The 21,777-nt window shown below is 44.4% G+C and overlaps 2 protein-coding genes and 1 long non-coding RNA gene across 8 annotated transcripts in view; 1 reads left to right on the top strand and 2 right to left on the bottom strand.

The window, feature by feature from the left end:
• Positions 1–1,881, bottom strand: part of AP2B1 (adaptor related protein complex 2 subunit beta 1) — a 141,980-nt gene extending 140,099 nt beyond the window's left edge. Inside the window, exon 1 of one of the 6 annotated variants that reach the window (XM_017890989.1) lies at positions 1,703–1,881. The gene's annotated coding sequence lies outside the window, so the exon portion shown is untranslated. Of the gene's footprint in view, positions 1–1,107; positions 1,224–1,449 lie in introns of those variants that run through there. The other 5 variants (XM_017890995.1, XM_017890992.1, XM_017890991.1 and 2 more) reach the window with 5 other exon arrangements.
• A 7,817-nt stretch (positions 1,882–9,698) lies between these two features.
• Positions 9,699–14,163, top strand: PEX12 (peroxisomal biogenesis factor 12). Its single transcript, XM_017890988.1, has 3 exons — positions 9,699–11,125; positions 11,428–11,981; positions 12,829–14,163. The coding sequence occupies exons 1-3, from the start codon at positions 11,000–11,002 to the stop codon at positions 13,226–13,228; spliced, it is 1,080 nt and encodes a 359-aa protein (XP_017746477.1). The 5' UTR covers positions 9,699–10,999; the 3' UTR covers positions 13,229–14,163.
• Positions 14,164–14,644: 481 nt separating this feature from the next.
• Positions 14,645–21,507, bottom strand: LOC108541449 (uncharacterized). Its single transcript, XR_001888966.1, has 2 exons — positions 21,109–21,507; positions 14,645–15,079 (listed from the first exon to the last, which is right to left on the bottom strand). It is a non-coding gene; the product is annotated as an uncharacterized LOC108541449 (long non-coding RNA).
• Positions 21,508–21,777: the final 270 nt, after the last annotated feature.

Raw genomic sequence — 21,777 nt, 5'->3', positions numbered from 1 at the left:
CACCTGTGCTTTCTACTTAAACAGACTACAAAGTAGCTTCTTAATATTATATAGAAGCAAAGGAGTTCAAAAGTTTTACATCTAATTCTTAACCAAAATGACATTAAACTCTGGAAAACTTAAGCCTGGAAGAAAAGGAAGGACAAGAGAAAGAACGTGCCCTATTTAATGTATTCCTTGCTCAGCTTGGTTCAAACCTAAAAAGTTAGTACTTCAAAATATGGATCTTTCAAGGACGGAAAGAATGAAAGAACTGGACTTCCTTGAGTTTCTTCACATACAGTCAGAATATTAGATTTATATTGATTTTACCACCCAGCTTTTAGTGAGGATGCTTGCATTATACATCATCCTTTCTGCTTCCTTGAAAGTTTCAAGGGTTAAGATACCTGCAAATAGTTCTCACCTTACCAGCACGCTTAGTCATCACTGGAATGTGTTACACGTTTTCTTATAGAGCTGCACCTCCTTCATCTGCTACTTTCTATTATTACTTTGTAAGTGTACCCTGAGGCTAAGCAATTCAAGTATACAAGGAAGGTAATTAATAATTTAAATTGATTCTCACTGAGACCACCTTCTTTCTTAGTCATTCTGCCTTTGTAAGCTTAATGCATTTTCTTTTAAACCACAATGGTTATGATAAGTCTTTAGCAGTTTTCAAAACATTTTTTCTTTTCAAAAGTCAAGTTTGGCTGTGCGCTCTGGCTCACGCCTGTAATCACAGCACTTTGGGAGGCCGAATAGGGAGGATCGCTTGAGCCCAGGAGTTCGAGACTAGACTGGGCAACACAGTAAGACCTTGTCACTAAAAATACAAAAATAAAATAAAAGTCAAACGTTTAATGAAGCATCCGCGTGAGTTCAATAAAAGCCTGTCCCCCCACCCCACCCCTCCAATAGAAGACTGCTCTTGAAAATAAGCAGCATGAACAAACTATTTGTATTCAAATGATAAGGAAATAACAGGAAGTTCCAGTTTCTTTACTTTCAGCTTAATCTACAGCCTTTCCCAAACCAGACCATTCCCGCAGAGCCCAGAAAAGAAAAAAAAAAAAAAAAAAAGCTGGGTTAAGATTTACCCCCATTTGCTTCCCCCTCGCTTACATCGGGTCAATTCTGGAGGTTACTCTTTCCTTCCTCCAAGAGTCAAGAATGCCTCTTCTTTCCCCAAGTGGTCAAGATTCTAGCGATATGCTCCTCCATTACGGAGCAGGGAAGAGGTTGTCTCTTACCCTCAAGTTACCGGACAGACGACGTTCGCCCACCAATGAGCAAACCTTTGAGGGAATCCCTTTTCCCTTTCGCTTTTGCTGGACACGTCTCAGACTCTCAGTGAATGACGCCGAGCGGGGAAGAAAGACGGTTTCCCCCACGGCCTCCAGGCTCTATCAGCCACACCCCTGGCCTCTGGTCCTCCTAAACCCCCAATTCCGAAACACATCTTACCCTCACGCCCCCAACTACCTGCTGCCACACCCGAGGATTCCCTCACCGCACCACAGTCATCACGGTGGAGACTCTTTCTCCAACCTTTTTCCTCTCAATGGTCACACCCGACGGTTCCCTGCATCATCAACGGTCACGCTCTTAGGATTTCCTCGCTTCCGCCGGTCTCCGACCCAGCCTGGGGTTCCCCTTCTCTTCGTCCCCCACCCCGTCAATTAGGGACACACCCCAAAGGCAGCCTCCCTGAACTCACCGGAGGCGGAGGCGAAGTCGAGGGCGGGGGTGGCGGCGGCAGCCGGAGAGCACAGCCCCGGTGGTGGTTTAATGGTTTCCTGCCCGTCACGATTCTTTTCTAGGTCTAAGCCACTGCGCAAAACCCACTTTGCCAGGGACAAAGATGGTGGGCAGGAAACTCTGACGTCAGAGAACCTCGCCGCGTGACGTCATCGGGGTGCGCGGGAGACCTAGCAAGGCGGTGATCTCTATCGCCTTCCAGACCCAAACATTTCCCTTGGTCCCAGCAAAGCTGGCCCATCTGGGCCTCAGAGGATGTTAAGTGGCTACTCCAAAGGAATATATTTAAAAAGCTGACAATGGATTTGTTTCCTCGCGCAGAAATTATCTGAAAAACGTAAACACAGAGATGATGAAATATCCTGCTCCTTTGTGAAAAGCAAAACCCATCAGCTCATTTTCCTTCCAGGCTCAAGAGCGGACAATGGTGATATAACCCAGGCCTATATACGGGCAGTGGGGCTAGAGGATAGTGGTGCACGTAAAAGAGGTTGAGGAGGCATTGGATGTGAGTTTGAATCCCTACCCTGAATGTGACTGGGAAAGTTAATGTCTCCTCAACCTTCTTATCTGTGAAATGAAGACAATGATAATATCTCTCTCGGGCATGTGAAGCGTAAACCAGATAAATTAGGTCAAGTGCCTAGTATATAATAGGTGTGCTTACACAAAAGTTAAGTTTCTTTCGGAAACTAAGACCTAGATTCCAGGACCTGGAACTGGAGAACAAGATTGTCCCTAAGGTTAATTTCAGGGTGTAAGGAAGGATGGAGAGCAAAGTGATGATTTATTTTTCTCACATTTTGCCCATGAACTCTGTGAGTCAAAAAGTGTTCAAGTATTTTAAAACTTCATTCTTAAAAAAGTGATCAGAAGTACATTAAAATTGTGTATAACATACTCATGTATTATTTCCTCTGTTACTAAAATAGAGGAATAGGGGAAATTGGAAAGCCAGGTATAAAGAGAGATAATGTAAACACTTACGGTAAATCAGATAGCTGCATAATGTTATAGAATATTTTATGACAGAAAATTCATAAAGTGTTAAAAAAAGATACAAAACAATATAGTATACGGTATGACTATATATGTATATTAAAAAAAGGCTAGGATAGGCCAGTCGTCGTGGCTCACACCTGTAATCCCAGCCCTTTAGGAGACTGAGGTGGGCAGATCACCTGAGGTCAAGAGTTTGAGACCAGCCTGGCCAATGTGGTGAAACCCCGTCTCTACTGAAAAAACAAAAATTAGCTGGGGTGGTGGCACACGCCTATGATCCCGGCTATTCAGGAGGCTGAAGCAGGAGAATGACTTGATCCCAGGAGGTGGAGGTTGCAGTGAGCCAAGATCTCGCCACCGTACTCCAGCCTGGGTAACAAAACCAGACTCGTCTCAAAAAAAAAAAAAAAAGCTTGGACATTCAGCAGAATGTTAAAAGTGGTTATTGCGGAATAGTGAGAGTTTTACTTTTCTTCCTAGTATTTTTCTGTAGTTTTCAAATACAATGAACATGTATTTATTTATATGTTTGGGATGTGCCTTTTAAATCATATTGTTGAAAATATGATACAGAAAATGCTTTGAAATGATAAGAAAAAAAGAAAGATACAAAACGCTAAATCCAGAGGCGTATATATACCTATTAGTGGTTCTCTCTGGGTGCTGATTACAAATGTTATCTTCTTTATATTTGTTTTATTTTCCAATCCTTTCTCTGAAAAATGCACATATTTTAAGGAAAAATGAACCAATGCTGTTTTCAAAATACAGCATCAATCCGAAATCTTTTCCAACCTCATTCTCTTCCACTTTTAGGTGAAAGTATTGACAAATCTCCCTTCTTTTCACGTTTTGGACCATCAGGGGCTCATAATCTAATGGGAGACCACTCAGGAAACTGTTGAAATGATCCAGCCACATGATGATGGTGGTTTAAACAAATAACTGTTGATATTTATTGAGTATGATTTTATGTAAGTTACTCTGCTAAGTACATTTTTACATCCTCACCAACTACCTGATAACCAGGCAGGTACTATTACTTCCTCTATTTTAAGAGATACAGAGAAGTTAAAAGGTAGAATTAAGATGGCCGGGCGTGGTGGCTCACGCCTGTAATTCCAACACTTTGGGAGGCCAAGGCGGGTGGATCACGAGGTCAGGAGATCGAGACCATGCTGGCTAACACAGTGAAACCCCGTCTCTACTAAAAATACAAAAAAATTAGCCAGGTGTGGTGGCGGGCAACTGTAGTCCCAGCTACTGGGGAGGCTGATGCAGGAGAATGGCGTGAACCCGGCAGACGAAGCTTGCAGTGAGCTGAGATCGTACCGCTGCACTCCAGCCTGGATGACAGAGCGAGACTCTGTCACACACACACACACACAAGGTAGAATTAAGATTTGAACCCAGGAAGTCTGACACTAGGACTGATAAGGCTTATGTTTTAGGTTTGGGCAAGGGATGAATGGTGGTACTCGTCACTGAAAATAGGAAAATATAAGAGATGGCAGAAGTTTGGGGAACGACAGGGAGGTGATGAGTTCGTTTTATACGTTATGTTAGAGTGAAGATCTCTATCCAAGAGGTACTTAATTATATGTGTCTGAAGATAAGGAATGATCTGGAGTTAAATTTGTGAACTGTGAGCATACAGATGATAATTCAATCTGTGGGCATGAACACTATTCATGAAGAATGTGGACAGTGAGTGCTTGGGGAAGAAACAGATAAACCAAAGAATGCAAAGAGAACTGAGAAGGAGCAGTCAGAGAGGTAGGAGGAAAAGCAGAATAGTATATTTTAGGATGTTTTCGGAGTTTCATGAAAGTAGGGACTATATCAATCTGTTCACTCTTATTCATGTGAGGCCTAGCCCCATCACACACACACACAAATTAATATATGTTGAATAAATGCATAAATAAGTGATCAACAATATTAGTTGCTATAGACAGGAGAAGGAAGGGGTAAAAAGTGTCTACAGGATTTAGCAACATGGAGGTATTTGATGTTATTGCTGAGAAATCAGTAGAGACATGAAGGCAAAAGTCATACTGCAGATGTTTGAGGATGGATTAGAAGTAAGGAAATAAAAACAGGAATTGCAGATAACTCATAAGAAAGTATGACCAAAGAAAGAAGAGATGGTATGTGAGGAAAAGAGTGGCAAGGATTTTTTCTTTCTTGAGGCAGGGTGTTGCACTGTTGCCCAAGCTGGAGTGCAGTGGTGCCATTACAACTCACTGCAGGATCGACCTCCCAGGCTCAAGCAGTCCTCCCACCTAGCCTCCCAAGTAGCTGCGACTACAGGCGTGCGTCACTATGCCTAGCTAATTTTTTTTTCCTTTTTTGTAGAGGGGTGGGGAGGTCCTGCCATGTTGCCCAGGCTGGTCTGGAACTCCTGGGCTCAAGTGATCCTCCTGCCTTGGCCTCCCCAAATGCTGGGATTATAGGTGTGAGCCACCAAACTCAGCCAATTTTGTAAAGTTGAGTTCTATACTCATACATTTTCTCTACACTAACCCTTTAGCATACCATGGGTTTAATTATCTTTCTTACATATATGGCTCCAAAATCTCTATCTCTAGCCTAGAGCTATTCCCCAAATTTCATCACCAAATCGGTAACTATACTGCTGGGTAATTCTGTATTTATGGCCCACCAAAGTTAAATCATAAGGAGATGGAGGTGGTTAGAAAAACCTGGTTACAGAGTTGGGCGCAGCGGTTTACACCTATGATCCCAGCACTTCGGGAGGTTGAGGTGGGAGGATCACTTGAGCCCAAGAGTTTGAGGCTGTAGTGAGCCATGATCACACCACTGCACTCCAGCCTGGATGACAGAGTGAAACCATCTCTAAAAAAAGAAAGAGAGAGAGACGGGGAGACGGGGTGGGGAGGGGGAGAGAGAGAGCGAGCGAGAAACCTGGTTCAAGGCACAACTCCTAGCAGACAGACATGGATTTTGTAAAGATGTCATTAGAAAAATCTTCAAGAGGCTGGCCATGGTGGCTCATGCCTGTGGTCACAGCACTTTGGGAGGCCAAGGCAGGTGGATCACCTGAGGTCAGGACTTTGAACCCAGTCTGGCCAACATGGTGAAACCTTGACTCTACTAAAAATACAAAAATGAGCCAGGCATGGTGACACATGCCTGTAGTCTCAGGTACTAGGGAGGCTGAGGTAGGAGAATCACTTGAACCCAAGAGGAGGAGGTTGCAGTGAGCTGAGATTGTGCCGCTACACTCCAGCCTGGGCGATAAAGCGAGATTCCATCTCGAAAAAAAAAAAAAGAAAAGAAAAGAAAAAAGAAAACTTTTAAGAGCTTTGATTCATACCTCTCTGCTGTTCAAAACTTTCAACTTCTCAGTGCCTAACATGTTTGAAAGCTATTCTTCCCCCAGTTTCCTCCATCTATGTGCTCCTTTCTTTGCTTTTCTCATCAATAAAATGGAGGAAGATAGTAACCATAATATTGAACAATGAAATAAATTACATGTAAGGCACTTAGAACTATGGCTGGCACATAGCATGGACTATGGAACTATTTCCTATAATTGTGATTATTTTAATAAATTGCACTGAGCTGCACAAACCAGAAATCTAGGGATCATTCCTGATTTCCCTTTCCTTCAACTGCCACATCCAATCCATCTCCAGTTGTCAATTCTACCTTTAAAACTTCAAAGCCGTGGCTGGGTGCTGTGGCTCATGCCTGTAATCCCAGCACTTTGGAGGCCGAGGCGGATGGATCACAAGGTCAGGAGTTCGTAACCTGCCTGGCCAAGTTGGTGAAACCCTGTCTCTACTAAAATTAGCTGGGCATTGTGGCGGGTGCCTGTAATCTCAGCTACTGGGGAGGCTGAGGTACAGAATTGCTTGAACCTGGGAGGCGGAGGTTGCAGTGAGCTGAGGTTGCGCCACTGCACTCCAGCCTGGGCAACAGAGCAAGACTCTATCTCAAAACAAAACAAAACAAACAAACAAAACAAGAAACAAAAAAAAAAATCTCAAACCCATCCAACTACCTCTATTCAATCTCATGAATCCAAGCCACCATCACCTTTTGCCTGGACTATTAGAAGCCTGTAAGTCTTCTCTCTACCATTGTCCACATGGTGGCCAGGTTGTTTAACTTTTTTGGATGTATAACATACATTTAAAAACGTGCATATCTAGCCTGATTCGGTGGCTCACACCCATAATCCCAGCACTTTGGGAGGCAGAGGCAGGGGGATCACTTGAGGCCAGGAGTTTGAGACCAGCCTGGCCAACATGGCAAAACCCTGTCTCTACTAAAAATACAAAATTTAGCTGGGCTTGATGGCACATGCATGTAGTCCCAGCTACTCGGGGGGTGTGAGGTGGGAGAATCATTTGAACCCGCGAGGCGGAGGTCGCGTGAGCCGAGATTGCGCCATTGCACTCCAGCCTCGGCTACAAAGGGAGACTGTATCTCAAGAAAACACAACAAAAACAAAAATGTGCATATATCATAAATGTAAAGCTTGATGATGTAAATATTGCACACCCACAAAACCATCAGAGACATCTTTAAAAAATATAAACCTGGCCAGGCGCAGTGGCTCACGTCTGTAATCCCAGCACTTTGGGAGGCCAAGGCAGGTGGATCACAAGGCCAGGACTTCGAGACCAGCCTGGCCAACACGATGAAACCCCGTCTCTACTAAAAATACAAAAATTGTAAACCCGGGAGGTGGAGCTTGCAGTGAGCCGAGATCCGGCCACTGCACTCCAGCCTGGGTGACAGAGCGAGACTCTGTCTCAACGACAACAACAAAAAAACAAAAACAAAAATAAAAAAACACAAAAATTAGCTGGGCATGGTGGCGGGTGCCTGTAATCCCAGCTACTTGGGAGGCTGAGGCAGGAGAATCGCTTGAACCCGGGAGGCGGAGGCTGCAGTGAGCCATCACACCATCGCACTCCAGCCTGGGCAACAAGAGCAAAACTCCGTTAAAAAAAAAAAAAAAATATATATATACACACACACACACACACACACACACACACACACACCTGATCTCATCTCTGGTGTGTGAATCCTTGATTGGCTTGCTTCCCATTGCACTTGGACTAAAACCCAGGGTCGTTCCCATGGCCTGTGAGTCCCTGCATGGTTTGGCCTGTCTACCTAACATCATTTTATGCCTTTCAGTCACTGCTCATTTCCTCATCATTTCACCTTTCCCTAGCTATAATAGCCCTCAAACACACCAAGCTCTTTCCCACCTTACGGTCTTCACAATACTGTTCCTTCTGCCTAATATTCTTTTCCCCAACTCTTCATATGGCTGGCTCCTCATAATTTAGGTTTGTTATGTCCTCAGAAGGACATTCCGATCATCCAGTCTAAAAGAGTTGGGCCTCCCAGACCTCTTATTCGACTTGCAAAAATTTTTTTTTTTTTTTGAGACAGAGTCTTGCTGTGTTCCCCAGGCGGGAGTGCAGTGGTGTGATCTCAGGTCACTGCAACCTCCGCCTCCTGGGTTCAAGCGATTCTCCTGCCTCAGCCTTGAACCGCCACCCCTGCACCACCACTCCAAGCTAATTTTTGTATTTTTAGAGATGGTTTCGCCATGTTGGCTAGGCTGGTCTCAAACTCCTGACTTCAAATGATCCACGTGTCTCAGCCTCCCAAAGTGCTGGGAGTACAGGTAGGAGTCACTGTACCTGGCCCTACCTTTCCTTTTCTTTTCTTTTTTTTTTTGGAGACAGAGTCTCGTTCTGTCACCCAGGCTGAAGTGCAATGGCGCAATCTCGGCTCACCACAACCTCCGCTTCCTGGGTTCAAGAGATTCTCCTGCCTCAGCCTCCCGAGTAGCTGGGATTACAGGCACGTGTCACCACGCCCGGCTGAGTTTTTGTATTTCTAGTAGAGACGGGGTTTCTCCATGTTGGTGAGGCTGGTCACGAACTCGACCTCAGGTGATCCACCCGCCTCGGCCTCCCAAAGTGCTGGGATTATAGGCGTGAGTCATCGTGCCCGGTCTCCTTTTTCTTACGCCATTCATTTAGTTAACTTCTGGAGTACTTCCATGGGACTGTCAATCAAGACATCTTGCCTTCCCCTAGCTAAGAGTAAAAGAGAGGGTGGAGAGGGAACTTGAACCGAGAGGTCCGTCGAAATTTGTATCATGAGCATACACACAAACAGAAATTAGTGGAAGCTCGTTCATTGCCAACAATGTTGCCTGGATAAGTACTTCTAATTCTTGTTAGGCAGTCCCAATAGTATTGTTACTTTCTTATTCTTTCAGGGCCGGCTTTACTTATTTTTGTGAGCTACTCCATACACTTCTAAACTAAAATTCCGTTTTAGTTTAAATTAGCCTGTTTCTTTTGCTTGTAACCAAAGATCCCTGATAAAAATGTTTAATTTCCTGATTTAGTTGATGCTACTTCTCAACTTTGTATATTTGCTATTCACTTAAGAAAAGCTTGCACATAACAGTTACTATTAAACAAGCACCTAATATGTATCCAGGTGCTTTATATCAATAAACTATGTCTAGTCTTAAAACTCTGCAAGGTAAAAATCATGTATCAATATGATGGATTTTGGTAGAGTAAAAAACACTTTTTATAGCTATAATTAAGGACGATTTGCAAGATTTTCTCTCCTATTGGAGTAACTAAATCCAAACCTTGTTTTTGAGGGTTCTCATTATGCAAACCAATTATTTTTATAACACAAGGGCCTCTAGGGCAGTAAACAATACCTTCTATTCCCAGTTATTTAGCCCAGAGGTGGCACTTCCCAGAGGAAGGAAGGAGAGGTGGAACTCTCATAAGCCTGTGTCAGCCAACTCCAGTGAGACAAAGCTGTACATAACATAAAAGTACTTTACAAACCTTAAGGTAAATCACATTCGTTTTGGCATAAAAACGGCATGAAAGGAACCTTTCTGTTAAGTGTCCCCAGTGCATGCTAGTTACAATTCATAAAGCTCCCTGTTTTAGCACTGTATTCACATCGCTGGTGGTGACATATCCAACTGTGTTCAAGGACGGAGACCATTTTCTTCCAGTATAGCAAGAGCATGGAGTTATGCTTGAATATAGCCAAAACTTGGAAGACGTTAAACTACCAGCTTGGATGAAAATTAACCGTCTCAAGTACCGAGGAACAAGCATGAACCTTTCTCAATCCAATCATCTTTCCTTAAAATTGGCGGCAATAAATCTAAGGCTCCTATCTCCTGCTTTGTCGCTTTAAATCCTTTCTGGAAGGCGAAGACATATAAATAAACCACCATCCCTGCCGCGCGTGTACAGCAAAGTCCTTTCCACCTCCAGATTCCCTTCCTCCCTCCGCCCCTAGCTCCATCGCCTGCAGGAGGAACACAGGGCTCAGCAACTGGCCGGAGCTCTGGCTCCCGGCGCCAGACGTCTGCGCGGTGCCCCAAACAGCTTGTCAAAAAGACCTCGCAGAGAGAGGTTCAGAGCTGTAGCTTTCCAGCGAGGCTACCACGCAGACCCAGCTACGAAAACTAAAGCAAACCAGCTGAATATTCATAGCCAGAACCAGACCGCAAGAACCCTCTTCTATTTCAGCGGGGCGGGAGCGGAAGTTCGGATGGGTCATAGAGTTCTCTAGTTCCGGTTTCCGGGCCGCATTCGGGACTAGAGTGCCTCTCTTCCGCCAGGCGTCCCTGAGGTCCCGGTGGTTTCTATTTCTATTTCCGGGTGCGGCTTCTGTCATAAAGCGGAGACCTCCCTTCAAACGTGGCGTCGTGGGTTCTTTGCGCCTCGCGTGGGGTCAGCGAGCAAGGACGGGCGCAGGCGGGGATGCTCAAAGCCAACAGCTGGAGCTAGCCTTCATGTCCCGGCTTACAGTGGCACGACTGAATCCTTAGAGTCGGCTGGCTTTTGAGCTCTCACGATTGGAGGGGAGGGGGGTTTTCTGGTTCGCAGCTCGAGAGCATCGCGTCCCCCCGTCACGCTCTGCCTTGAGGTGCAGCATTTGACAAGTTACACCCTCGCACATACCACTTCCACCCAGGTCCGAGTTAACTTTGTTCTTAACCTTCTTGAGACTCCCCTCCGCCTCCAGAACAGGTCTTTTTTTCCCAGTTCATTTTTGTCCTTAAGATTGTTTCGAGTTTCAGAGATCATGCAGAAAGTTTACCTTTAAGACTAAGCACGCATCTGATACCCTTCCTCCCGAAAAAGTTCATGCTCACGAGAGAGTTTGTGGGAAAAGTGAAAGCCAGTACACACAGGAAGCTATGGCTGAGCACGGGGCTCACATCACAACTGCTTCTGTAGCCGATGACCAGCCATCCATCTTTGAGGTGGTAGCACAGGACAGTTTAATGACAGCAGTGAGACCCGCTCTTCAGCATGTGGTAAAGGTAAGGTATTAATTCTTGGAAAGGTTTTAGGGACCACTGGGTAAAAACCAACGAATAATTTGTGCTTATTTGGTGGCCTAGCGTTTGAAATAGCCAATTTGCAAATAACTTGTATCCCATGACTTAAGAGTTGTTGAGTCTCTGTTATGTGTAGAGACCTGTACTGAACACCCAGCACTTCAGGGTCCAAAAGTGACTTAAGACAAAATGTATAGACTTTAGAGGAAAAGGGGGAATGTAAATAGAAAGTGTGGAACTTGTGTAATGGAATGAATTTTACTTACTGCTTTATTTTGCTTTAGGTTCTTGCAGAATCAAATCCCACCCACTATGGCTTCTTGTGGAGGTGGTTTGATGAAATCTTTACTCTGCTAGATCTTCTGGTCCAGCAGCATTACCTGTCTAGAACCAGTGCCTCATTTTCTGAAAACTTTTATGGCTTAAAGAGAATTGTAATGGGGGACACTCACAAGTCTCAGAGACTGGCTAGCGCTGGTCTCCCAAAGAAGCAGCTTTGGAAATCAATTATGGTCCTGGTTCTTCTTCCCTATCTGAAAGTGAAGCTGGAGAAGCTGGTTTCCAGCCTGAGAGAAGAGGATGAATATTCTATTCATCCCCCTTCTTCCCGCTGGAAACGATTTTACAGAGCCTTCCTGGCAGCCTACCCATTTGTGAATATGGCCTGGGAAGGATGGTTTCTTGTACAACAACTTCGATACATCCTAGGAAAAGCTCAGCATCACTCACCACTGCTGAGGCTGGCTGGAGTTCGGCTAGGTCGACTGACAGTTCAGGATATACAAGCTCTGGAGCACAAACCAGCTAAGGCCAGCATGATGCAGCAGCCAGCCAGAAGGTAAGGCCTTAACATTTCCAAAAGATCTTTAGTTAGTAAATTCTAAAATCTTATTCCAGTTTTGTGAAATTCACCTGTTAACTTTGTGGTATTGCATAAAGTCACAGAAAAGCTATTCCTTGTGTCCATAAAATAAGGACTGTCATCCTGGTAACCTTTATCATACTAGGTATACTTTAGTGCATACTTGCTATGTCCCAGATCCTGGGCTACGTGCTTTCTTTACGTGCATTATCTTAATCCTCAACACAACCCAATGAAGTAAATGTATTAGCTCACAGTTGAGGAAACTAAACCCAAGCAGTTAAGTACCTTGCCAAGGTCATGTAGCTACATAGCTAGAAGGTGGCAGAGCTGGGATTCAAGCCAAATCAATACAATTCTAAAGACTGTGCTCTGTGAGCCACTGCACCCAGCCTAAGACTGTGCTCTTAATCATGTTGTTGTTGTGCTCCTTCTAGTTCATATTTATATTCTCCTACAAGTTCAAATATATACATTCCTCAATACTGCGAAGTTTTTTGTTAAGTGAATTTTTTTTTTCTAGATCACTATCTTCCACTGAAAAAAGGGAGATCTATATAATCAAATTCTCTACTAATTTCTCTTTCAAAACACAAAACCAAACCCTAATCATGTTACTAAAAACAGAGCTTAGCTCCTATGCCCCTAAAATACTGTAAATTATAAAGAATCATTTAGAATAGATCCTTAAGGAGATAGTCTACCAACCATTCAGTCCCAGTGATTCTGATGAAAAATGTAAGAACTGCATTTATGTTAGTCACTTTGTAATTAACCTAAATAAAGTTTCTCTCTTTGCCTCCTTGTTCTTTTCTCCCAACAGTGTTAGTGAGAAGATGAAGTCAGCTCTGAAGAAAGCTGTGGGGGGTGTTGCCTTATCCCTGTCTACTGGCCTTTCTGTGGGTGTATTCTTCTTGCAGTTCCTTGACTGGTGGTACTCATCTGAAAATCAAGAAACCATCAAGTCATTGACTGCCCTGCCTACTCCACCACCACCTGTACACCTAGACTATAACTCTGATTCTCCCCTCTTACCCAAAATGAAGACTGTGTGCCCACTGTGTCGTAAAACCCGGGTGAATGATACTGTTCTTGCCACTTCTGGCTATGTGTTTTGTTACCGCTGTGTGTTTCATTATGTGAGGAGTCACCAAGCTTGTCCCATCACAGGTTATCCAACAGAAATACAACATCTGATTAAACTCTACTCCCCCGAGAACTGAAAGGGAATTGTGTCTTATCCTCACAACAAAAGTATTGCACTATAATGCCACAGAGCTGGTTTCAGTATGGTACTAAGTTGACACTTCTCAGCCTCAATTCATAACTATATGAACTTTAAATGACTATATGGATTTCTTTAAAAGGATATGCCCATTTGATCCTAACCTTTTAGCCTGCTCTCCAGAACCCTACTTACAGTTGACCAAACTGCTTAAAGTAGAAGAATCAGGACTGGCAGGGGATATGAGGGCCAGTGTAGAGATTAAACAATAATGAGTACACAAGTTTTTGTCTATCCCTTTCCTTAAAATATAAGAAGTACAGAAGCTCTTGGGAAAAACCCAGGTTAGACCGCATAAAAAATAAAGTGAACAGTGAGGTGTTAGCAAGCCTTTTTAGAAAAGAAAGCATTTACCTGCCTGTCCGTAAGGTGGAAATTTCATCAGTTTGCAAACGATAAGAAATGTAGACCTGCTCTTGATAGAAATGCTTAGAAACACTTTAGGGAGGAAAAAAAGCTCCTTCCATATACTGTGACCCATTAAGGATAAAAAAAGGATATCTTAAAAGTTGGATATTCAGGATATTTAGGGATATTCCTGTATGAGCTCTCCTTATCTTTCTGGGGTTGAGTGTTACAAAGAGACTAGTCTGAAGATTCCTGTATTTTTGCAAAGCTAACAAGCAATGAAGATGTGAAGCAAAATACTAATCTAATTGTGTAAAGAAAGGATATTTTAATAAGTTCTTTCTGCTTGCTGCTTGGAGTTTGCTAAACGGTCATGAATTATTCTGGTTATTACTAAAGTTTCTATGAAACATTTAAGTAGATTTTAAGAATAAATGTTTCTGGAAAAGAACTTCCATGTTGTTATGATTTTGTAGAAATGTAAAGATTACTTGAGGTGTTTAAAATAAATTTTCATTCAGACTACCGTTGACTTTTGAGGTATTTTATATTGACATTTTGCCAATTCAGTTGTTGGAACAAAAATCCTCTGCTCCAACAATAAGAATTCAGCCTCATGCAAAATACCTTGCATCAACTTAAGAAACATTTAAGTTGCCTATGTAGGAGCATCTATGCCATTGGATTGGCAGGCTGGTGAAAACATGGTTTAAAAAAAAAAAGTCATCACTAGACGAGGAAGGATGAAAATGATTTTTGAGAGCCTCTGCTGACACAGGTGTTTTCCAATACTTTTAACTCATTTTACCAATTCAAAGCATTCTCTGATAGCACAGAGGTGATAAAGCTAAAACTTTAAATAGAATATTCCATGGATTTTAACATTAAGGCATTTATGATGTTAGCTGAGACAATAAAAAAAAATTTAAACTTTTATATGCCATAAGAAAAGTGTAATGGATTTTAAAATTCTTGTTAAACCTCAAAGGTTTTACTAAAGCAAATATCATGGTTAATTAAACATTTTTTTTTTTTTATTTTTTTTACTGAGACAGAGTCTCACTCTGTTGCCACGGCTTGAGTGCAGTGGCGTGATCTCGGCTCACTGCAACCTCCACCTCCTGGTTTCAAACAATTCTGCCACCTCAGTCTCCCAAGTAGCTGTGATTACAGGTGCACGCCACCACACCCAGATGATTTTTGTATTTTTAGTAGAGGCAGGGTTTTGCCACGTTGGCCCGGCTGGTGTTGAACTCCTGACCTCAAGTGATCCACCCGCCTTGGCCTCCCAAAGTGCTGGGATTACAGGCATGAGCCACTGCACCCAGCCAATAAAACGTTTTAAATGCAGTAATAAGTGAATAATAGAATTGAGCCAGATTCAGGGTTGAAATGATGTAGTCCTCCGTGAAGAATCCAAAGCAAGATTTTTCATCTCAACCTAAGAAGGAAAACTGAGTATCAGTAATTCAAACGAACATAAAAGAAACATCTTAAATATGATAAAACCAGTGTCCAAACGGGATACAACACACCCGTGTGGAAAAACCACAACCAGAATCAGCTCAGAGAGAAGATTAAGAGATCATACCCTGGTCAAAGCCAACACTGAAGCAATGGCAATACCAGGTCAGACTACTTCACTCATCATCGCATCGCTGCATTTCATTTCCTTGTATTACCTAAGAGCAACCCAGTGCCCTAGTTTCACATCCAAGAAAACACAGCCTTACCTATGAGAAAAATAAAGCCTTCTATTCAGGTAAGTTTCAACCATGGGTTTCTAATTAATATTTCTTTCTTTTCTTTTTTTTTTTTTTTTTTAAGACAGGGGCTTACTCTGTCACCCAGGCTGGAGTGCAACGGCCTGATCATGGCTCACTGCAGTCTCAACCCTCCCCAGGCTCAGGTGATCATCCCACCTTAGGCTCCCAAGTAGCCGGGCCTACAGCCACAGGCCACCACACGTGGCTAATTTTTGTACTTTTTGTAGAGACAGGGTTTTACCATGTTGGCCAGGCTGTTCTCAAACTCCTGGACTCAAGCAATCCACCCTCTTTAGCCTCCCAAAGTGCTTGGATTACAGGTGTGAGTCACCATGCCTGACTTGTTTTCAATGAATATTTATTTTTATTTTTTATTTTGAGACAAGGTTTCACTCTGTCAACCAGGCTGGAGTGCAGTGGTGTGATCATGGCTCACTGTAGTCTCAAACTCCTGGGCTCAGGCGATCCTCCCAGGTGGCTAGGATTACAGGTGCACGTCACCACCCCTGGTGAAGTCTTTTTAAATTTTTTGTAGAGACAGGGTCTTGGTATGTTTCCCAGGCTGGTTTCAAACTCCTGGCTTCAAGTGATCCTCCCGCCTTGACCTCCCAAAACCTTGGGATCACAGGCTTGAGTCTATAAGCCTACCCTTAGCCTAGTTCAAAAGCAAAAGCTTTAGAAAATATGCTTTCTTCTTTTTTTTTTTTTTAAATTTATGTCTTTTTTGTGGAGACAGGGTCTTGCCCTGTCACCTAACCTGGAATGCAGTGGCATGATCATGGCTCACTGTGGCCTCAGACTGCTTGGGCTCAAGCTATCCTCCCACCCCAGCCTTCTGAGTAGCTGACATCTCAGGTGAGCACCACCACACCCAGGTAATTAAAAAAAAATTTTTGTAGAGACAGGGTCTTGCCATGTTGCCCAGGCTGGTCTCGAACTGCTGGGCTCAAGTGATCCTCCCTCTTTGGCCTTCCAAAATGCTAGATTACAGGTGTAAGCCACTGTACCTGGCCTAGAAAAAATTTTTTTTTTTTCTGAGACGGAGTCTCACTGTTTCCCAGGCTGGAGTGCAGTGGCACAATCTCGGCTCACTACAGCCTCTGCCTCCTGGGCTCAAGCAATTCTCCTGCCTCAGCCTCCAGAATAGCAGGGACTACAGGCATGTGCCACTACGTCCAGCTAATTTTTGTATTTTTAGTAGAGACGGGGTTTCACCATGTTGGCCAGGCTGATCTTAAACTCCTGACCTCAAGTGATCTGCCAGCCTTGGCCTCCCAAAGTGCTGGGATTACAGGCGTGAGCCACTACGCCCGGCCTAGAAAAGATTTTCTACTAAATTTCTTTATAAATTCCAGTTCATTTAATATGCAATTTGATTTATAATTCTTCTGCCAACAAAGATTAAAATTATAGTCATAAAAGTTTTTAAACCAGAATCTTCTATCTGAAGAGTCCAAGAACCCAGAGAGGCTATGATTTGCCAAAGATCCATAGGAAATTAACTGCAGAGCTGGAAAGAGAACTTGAGGTATGATTACCAGATTTATATTTTTTCAGTAACAACTAAATAAAAGGTTCAATTTCATTTTTCTTTAGGGTCCTACCTTTAGATTTACTAATGAGGAAGGACATGGAAGATAAAGAAAGCAAGGTGAAGCATGGGTAATTCACAATCTGAAAAATCAATTTGTGAATGAAAAAGCTGACCTCGACTCCACTCCACTCTCCACTCCACTCCCTCACTCTGTCGCCCAGGATAGAGTGCAGTGGTGCAATCTTGGCTCACTGCAACCTCTGCCTCCTGGGTTCAAGTGATTCTCCTGCCTCAGCCTCCCGAGTAGCTGAGACTACAGGTGAGCACCACCACGCCTAGCTAATTTTTGTATTTTTTAAGTAGAGATGGGCTTTCACCCTATTGGCCAGGCTGGTGTTGAACTCCTGACCTTGTGATCTGCCCTCCTCCGCCTCCCAAAGTGCTGGGATTATGAGCATGAGCCACCGCGCCCGGCCTCTTTATTTTATTTTTTGAGACGGATTCTCACTCTTGTTACCCAGGCTAGAGTGCAGTGGTGCTATCTCAGCTCACTTTTGCCTCTGCCTCCTGGGTTCAAGCAGTCCTACTTCAGCCTCCCAGGTAGCTGGGATTACAGGCATGCACAACCAGGCCTAGCTAATTTTTGTATTTTCAGTAGAAATGGGGTTTTGCCATGTTGGCCAGGCTGGTCTTGAACTCCTCACCTCAAGTGATCTGCCCACCTCAGCATCCCAAAGTGCTGGGATTACAAGTGTGTGCCACCCCACCTGGCCTCTCCAGACTTTCAAAATGATATCGTCAGTATCTAAAAATTCTGGGGCCACCATATACTGCCTTCAGCCATCTCTCAACATCAATAGACTGATATTCCCTAGTTAAAACTGACAGCTGTTGGTCTGTGTTCACCATTCAGCAACTAAGCTCTATAAAGAGGAAAAACTAGGTTGGGCGCAGTGGTTCGCACCTGTAATCCCAGCACTTTGGGAGGCTGAGGCAGGCAGGTCACCTGAAGCCAGGAGTTCCAGACCAGCCTGGTCAATGTGGTGAAACCCCATCTCTATTAAAAATACAAAAATTAGCTGGGTGTGGTGGTGGACGCCTGTAATTCCAGCTACTTGGGAGGCTGAGGCACAGGAATCGCTTGAACCAGGGAGGCAGAGGTTGCACTGAGTCAAGATTGTGCCACTGCACTCCAGCCTGGGCGATAGACTGAATCTTTGTCTCAAAAGAGGGAAAGTAACTTATGAAGTGCCTGTTACACAAGGGTTATGCTTGACCTTTTAGCTTATCATCTACAGGTGAAATGAGTACACATTAGAAATAAGAGACTGGGCGTGGTGGCTCATGCCTGTATTCCCAGCATTTTGGGAGGCCAAGGCGGGTGAATCACCTGAGGTCAGGAGTTCGAGACCAGCCTGGCCAACATGGTGAAACCTGTCTCTACTAAAAGTACAAAAATTAGCCGGGCGTGGTAGCAGGTGTCTGTAATGCCAGCTACTCAGGAGGCTGAGGCAGGACAAATAGCTTGAACCTGGGAGGCGGAGGTTGCAGTGAGCTCAGATTGCACCACTGCCCTCCGGCCTGGGCGACAAGAGCTAGACCCTATCTCAAAAAAAAAAAAAAAAAAAAAAAAGAAAGAAAGAAATAAGAAAACAGAGGCTGAGAGAGCTTAATAATTTAAATAAATCTGCCAGAAATAATGAAACTTGTGAGCAAAGTCAAGCTCTAAACCAATGAGTGCTTGACTCTAAAACCCACGTTCCTTTTGGCAGACAACACTGCTATCTCAATGGGCCTCCTGCCTCCAGTTTCTCTCCCATTCAATGTACTTTGAATCTTACAAACATACTAACCCTTATATATGGAGGTGTGATTAAGTCATTACTCACTACTCACAAGCATTCAATTGCTTCCCACGGTCTAGGATATAAAGTCCCATGACTTTGTTTAGCAATCAAGATGTTTCAAAACAGACCCAAATTTATCCTTAAATACACCATAAATAAACCAAACATGTCTTTTGTTTTTCTGAGATAGAGTCTCGCTCTGTCACCCAGGCTGGAGTGCAGTGGTGCAATCTCGGTTCACTGCAACCTCAGCCTCCTGGGTTCAAGAGATTCTCCTGCCTCAGCTTCCAAAGTAGCTGGGATAACAGGCATAAGCCACCATGCCCAACTAATTTTTGTATTTTTAGTAGAGACGGGGTTTCCCCATGTTGGCCAGGCTGGTCTTACCTGACCTCAAGTGATCCACCTGCCTTGGCCTCCCAGGTGCTGGGATTACAGGCATGAGCCACCGCACCTGGCCTTCAAACATATCTTACAGTCTAATCAACCCAGATTTTCCTTAGTCCTCATATTGGCTCTATTTGACCTTATGCCCTCCATCTACAAAGTCTTTTCTCCTCTGTAGAAATCCTTTCTGTACTTCAAAATCCCATCTCTGCAGTTTGCAACCCTCCAAAATGCCATCTTTTGCATGAAGCCTTTTTTCATCAATCCAACAGGAGGTACCTGTCCTCCTTCTGAGTTATGAAAGCACGTTAATATCTATTTTCTGGTACCTATTTCACTTTGTATTTAAGATCCAGACAGCCAGCCTACCATGTAATTCAAGATCTTTACAAGTCTAATCCCTCCCTATCTGCTCCATCGTCAGCTGGGCAAACCTCCCATGTGCTCCAGCCACATGACGGCAGGTACGCCTTCCTAGTTCCTGGAGTGCCTTCTCCACCCCTTTCGATGGGGAGAAAACCTAAGTATACTTTTTTTTTTTTAAAGATTTTTAACATTTATTTGGATTCTTAGTTTGTGGGAAAACAGTAAGATAGTCACATCTAGATTGTTACATAGTTCAGGCTTTTTAAAGGGGATATTTAAACACAGAGTATGGCCGGGCGCGGTGGCTCAAGCCTGTAATCCCAGCACTTTGGGAGGCCGAGACGGGCGGATCACGAGGTCAGGAGATCGAGACCATCCTGGCTAATACGGTGAAACCCCGTCTCTACTAAAAAATACAAAAAAAAACTAGCCGGGTGAGGTGGCGGGCGCCTGTAGTCCCAGCTACTTGGGAGGCTGAGGCAGGAGAATGGTGTAAACCCCGGGGCGGAGTTTGCAGTGAGCTGAGGTCCGGCCATTGCACTCCAGCCTGGGTGACAGAGCGAGACTCCGTCTCAAAAAAAAAAAAAAAAAAAAACACACACACACACACACACAGAGTATATAACTTTAAAATGCTGTATAGTTACCATAAAATAACAGCAACGAGAAACTAGCACTGTTCTACCTGCCTTCTCCCCACAACCCAGGTGTGGGGAGATTTGCCTTATCACTCAAAAAACGGGTCAAGAGTAATCATCCCAAGTTTAGGTTGAAGGGGGTGAGATGACAGCCAGGGATTAAAAGCTCACACATCCATAAGCAAGGTCCCAGTCAGGCATCTGGAACGGCAAAGGGATGGCTGTGTGCTGGCTGAGTAAAAGGCGCTTTCGTGGAGGGATAAATACCCACCCTAAGTATACTTTTTAAACTTCACTCAAGACCGGGCGCGGTGGCTTTCGCCTGTGATCCCAGCACTTTGGGAGGCCGAGGTGGGTGGATCACGAGGTCAGGAGTTCAAGACCAGCCTGGCCAACATGGTGAAACCCCATCTCTACTAAAGATGCAAAAATTAGCCGGGCATGGTGGTGTGCGCCTGTAATCCCAGCTACTTGGGAGGCTGAGGCAGAGAACTGCTTGAACCTGGGAGGCGGAGGTTGCAGTGAGCCGAGATCGCGCCACTGCACTCCAACCTGGGAGACAGAGCGAGACTCCCGTCTCAAAAAAACAAAAAAACAAAACAAAAATAAGCTTTACTCAAATATCACTTTCCGTTAAATGTCCCTAATTACTTCAATCATCCCGCCTTCTCTCACAGCACTTTCTTCCACCAAAGCACGCATCACAGGCCAACAACTCACCAGTTCACGTTTTCCGCCCTCTCTCCCACTTGCCCAATCACAGAGTTCCTAAAGAACCAGGACTATGTTCTACTGGCCTTTGTAGCCACTGCACTCGGAATGGTGCCTAGTACACAGCAATGAGCGTTTAATTCATTGAATGAGCGACTGTTCCTACTAAACCCTAAGCTCCTAGATTATAAAAGCATGAACACGTTATAAATCCGACTTACCTCCAACATTTCACGTAGGTAAAGACCATACCTCAAGCACCTCCAAGCCCTCATTCCCCCAGCCTCTACCTCATGGCGCTCTGCACAGCCATCTGCGCACAACCTGTGCTTACACACAGGAGGCCCTCAAAATAATACTAACAATCTAAGGTCCGAATCTCACGAACTCCCGGGAAGACAGAGTAAGGCCAGAGCCAAGGCTTGAACCAAACACCCAGGAAGGGGTCTGCAGCCCGCTTTTTAACTCGTAAAACTCCTACGACCTGGGCTGTCTCAGGAAGCCTGTTCTGGCCTGAGGAGGATGAAGGTAGCCAAGCTCTCCAGATTTCAGTCCCAGGTCAAACATGCTTCCCGCGTCCCTCTCCTCTGCTTCTCCGCCCGGCTCTGGTCTTACAGCCTAGCGTGGCTCTCGCCGAACAACCAATCCCACGGCGGACATCGGGTCACGTGGGCGGCCCTGAGGCGTGGCTGGTGCGAGGAGCAGCCAATCGAAGGTCGAGGCGAACGTCGGGGTGGAGCGGAAGCGATGGCGAACACATCTTTTCAGTCGTCTCTTTGCGTCGCTGTCTCTACCCTGAGAGTTAAGCCAGTCGCTTTCCAAGTTCTGAGCAATTCTCTCCCGCCCTCTCCACAATTCCCCGCCCTCAGCAGTCGGGGCGACTGTTAGGC

Source organism: Rhinopithecus bieti, unplaced genomic scaffold (genome assembly GCF_001698545.2).
Source record: "Rhinopithecus bieti isolate Rb0 unplaced genomic scaffold, ASM169854v2 scaffold_20840, whole genome shotgun sequence".
NCBI classification, from domain to species: Eukaryota; Metazoa; Chordata; class Mammalia; order Primates; family Cercopithecidae; genus Rhinopithecus; species Rhinopithecus bieti.
The sequence above is the reverse complement of the archived record's forward strand: the minus strand, read 5'-3'. Positions and strand labels throughout refer to the sequence as shown.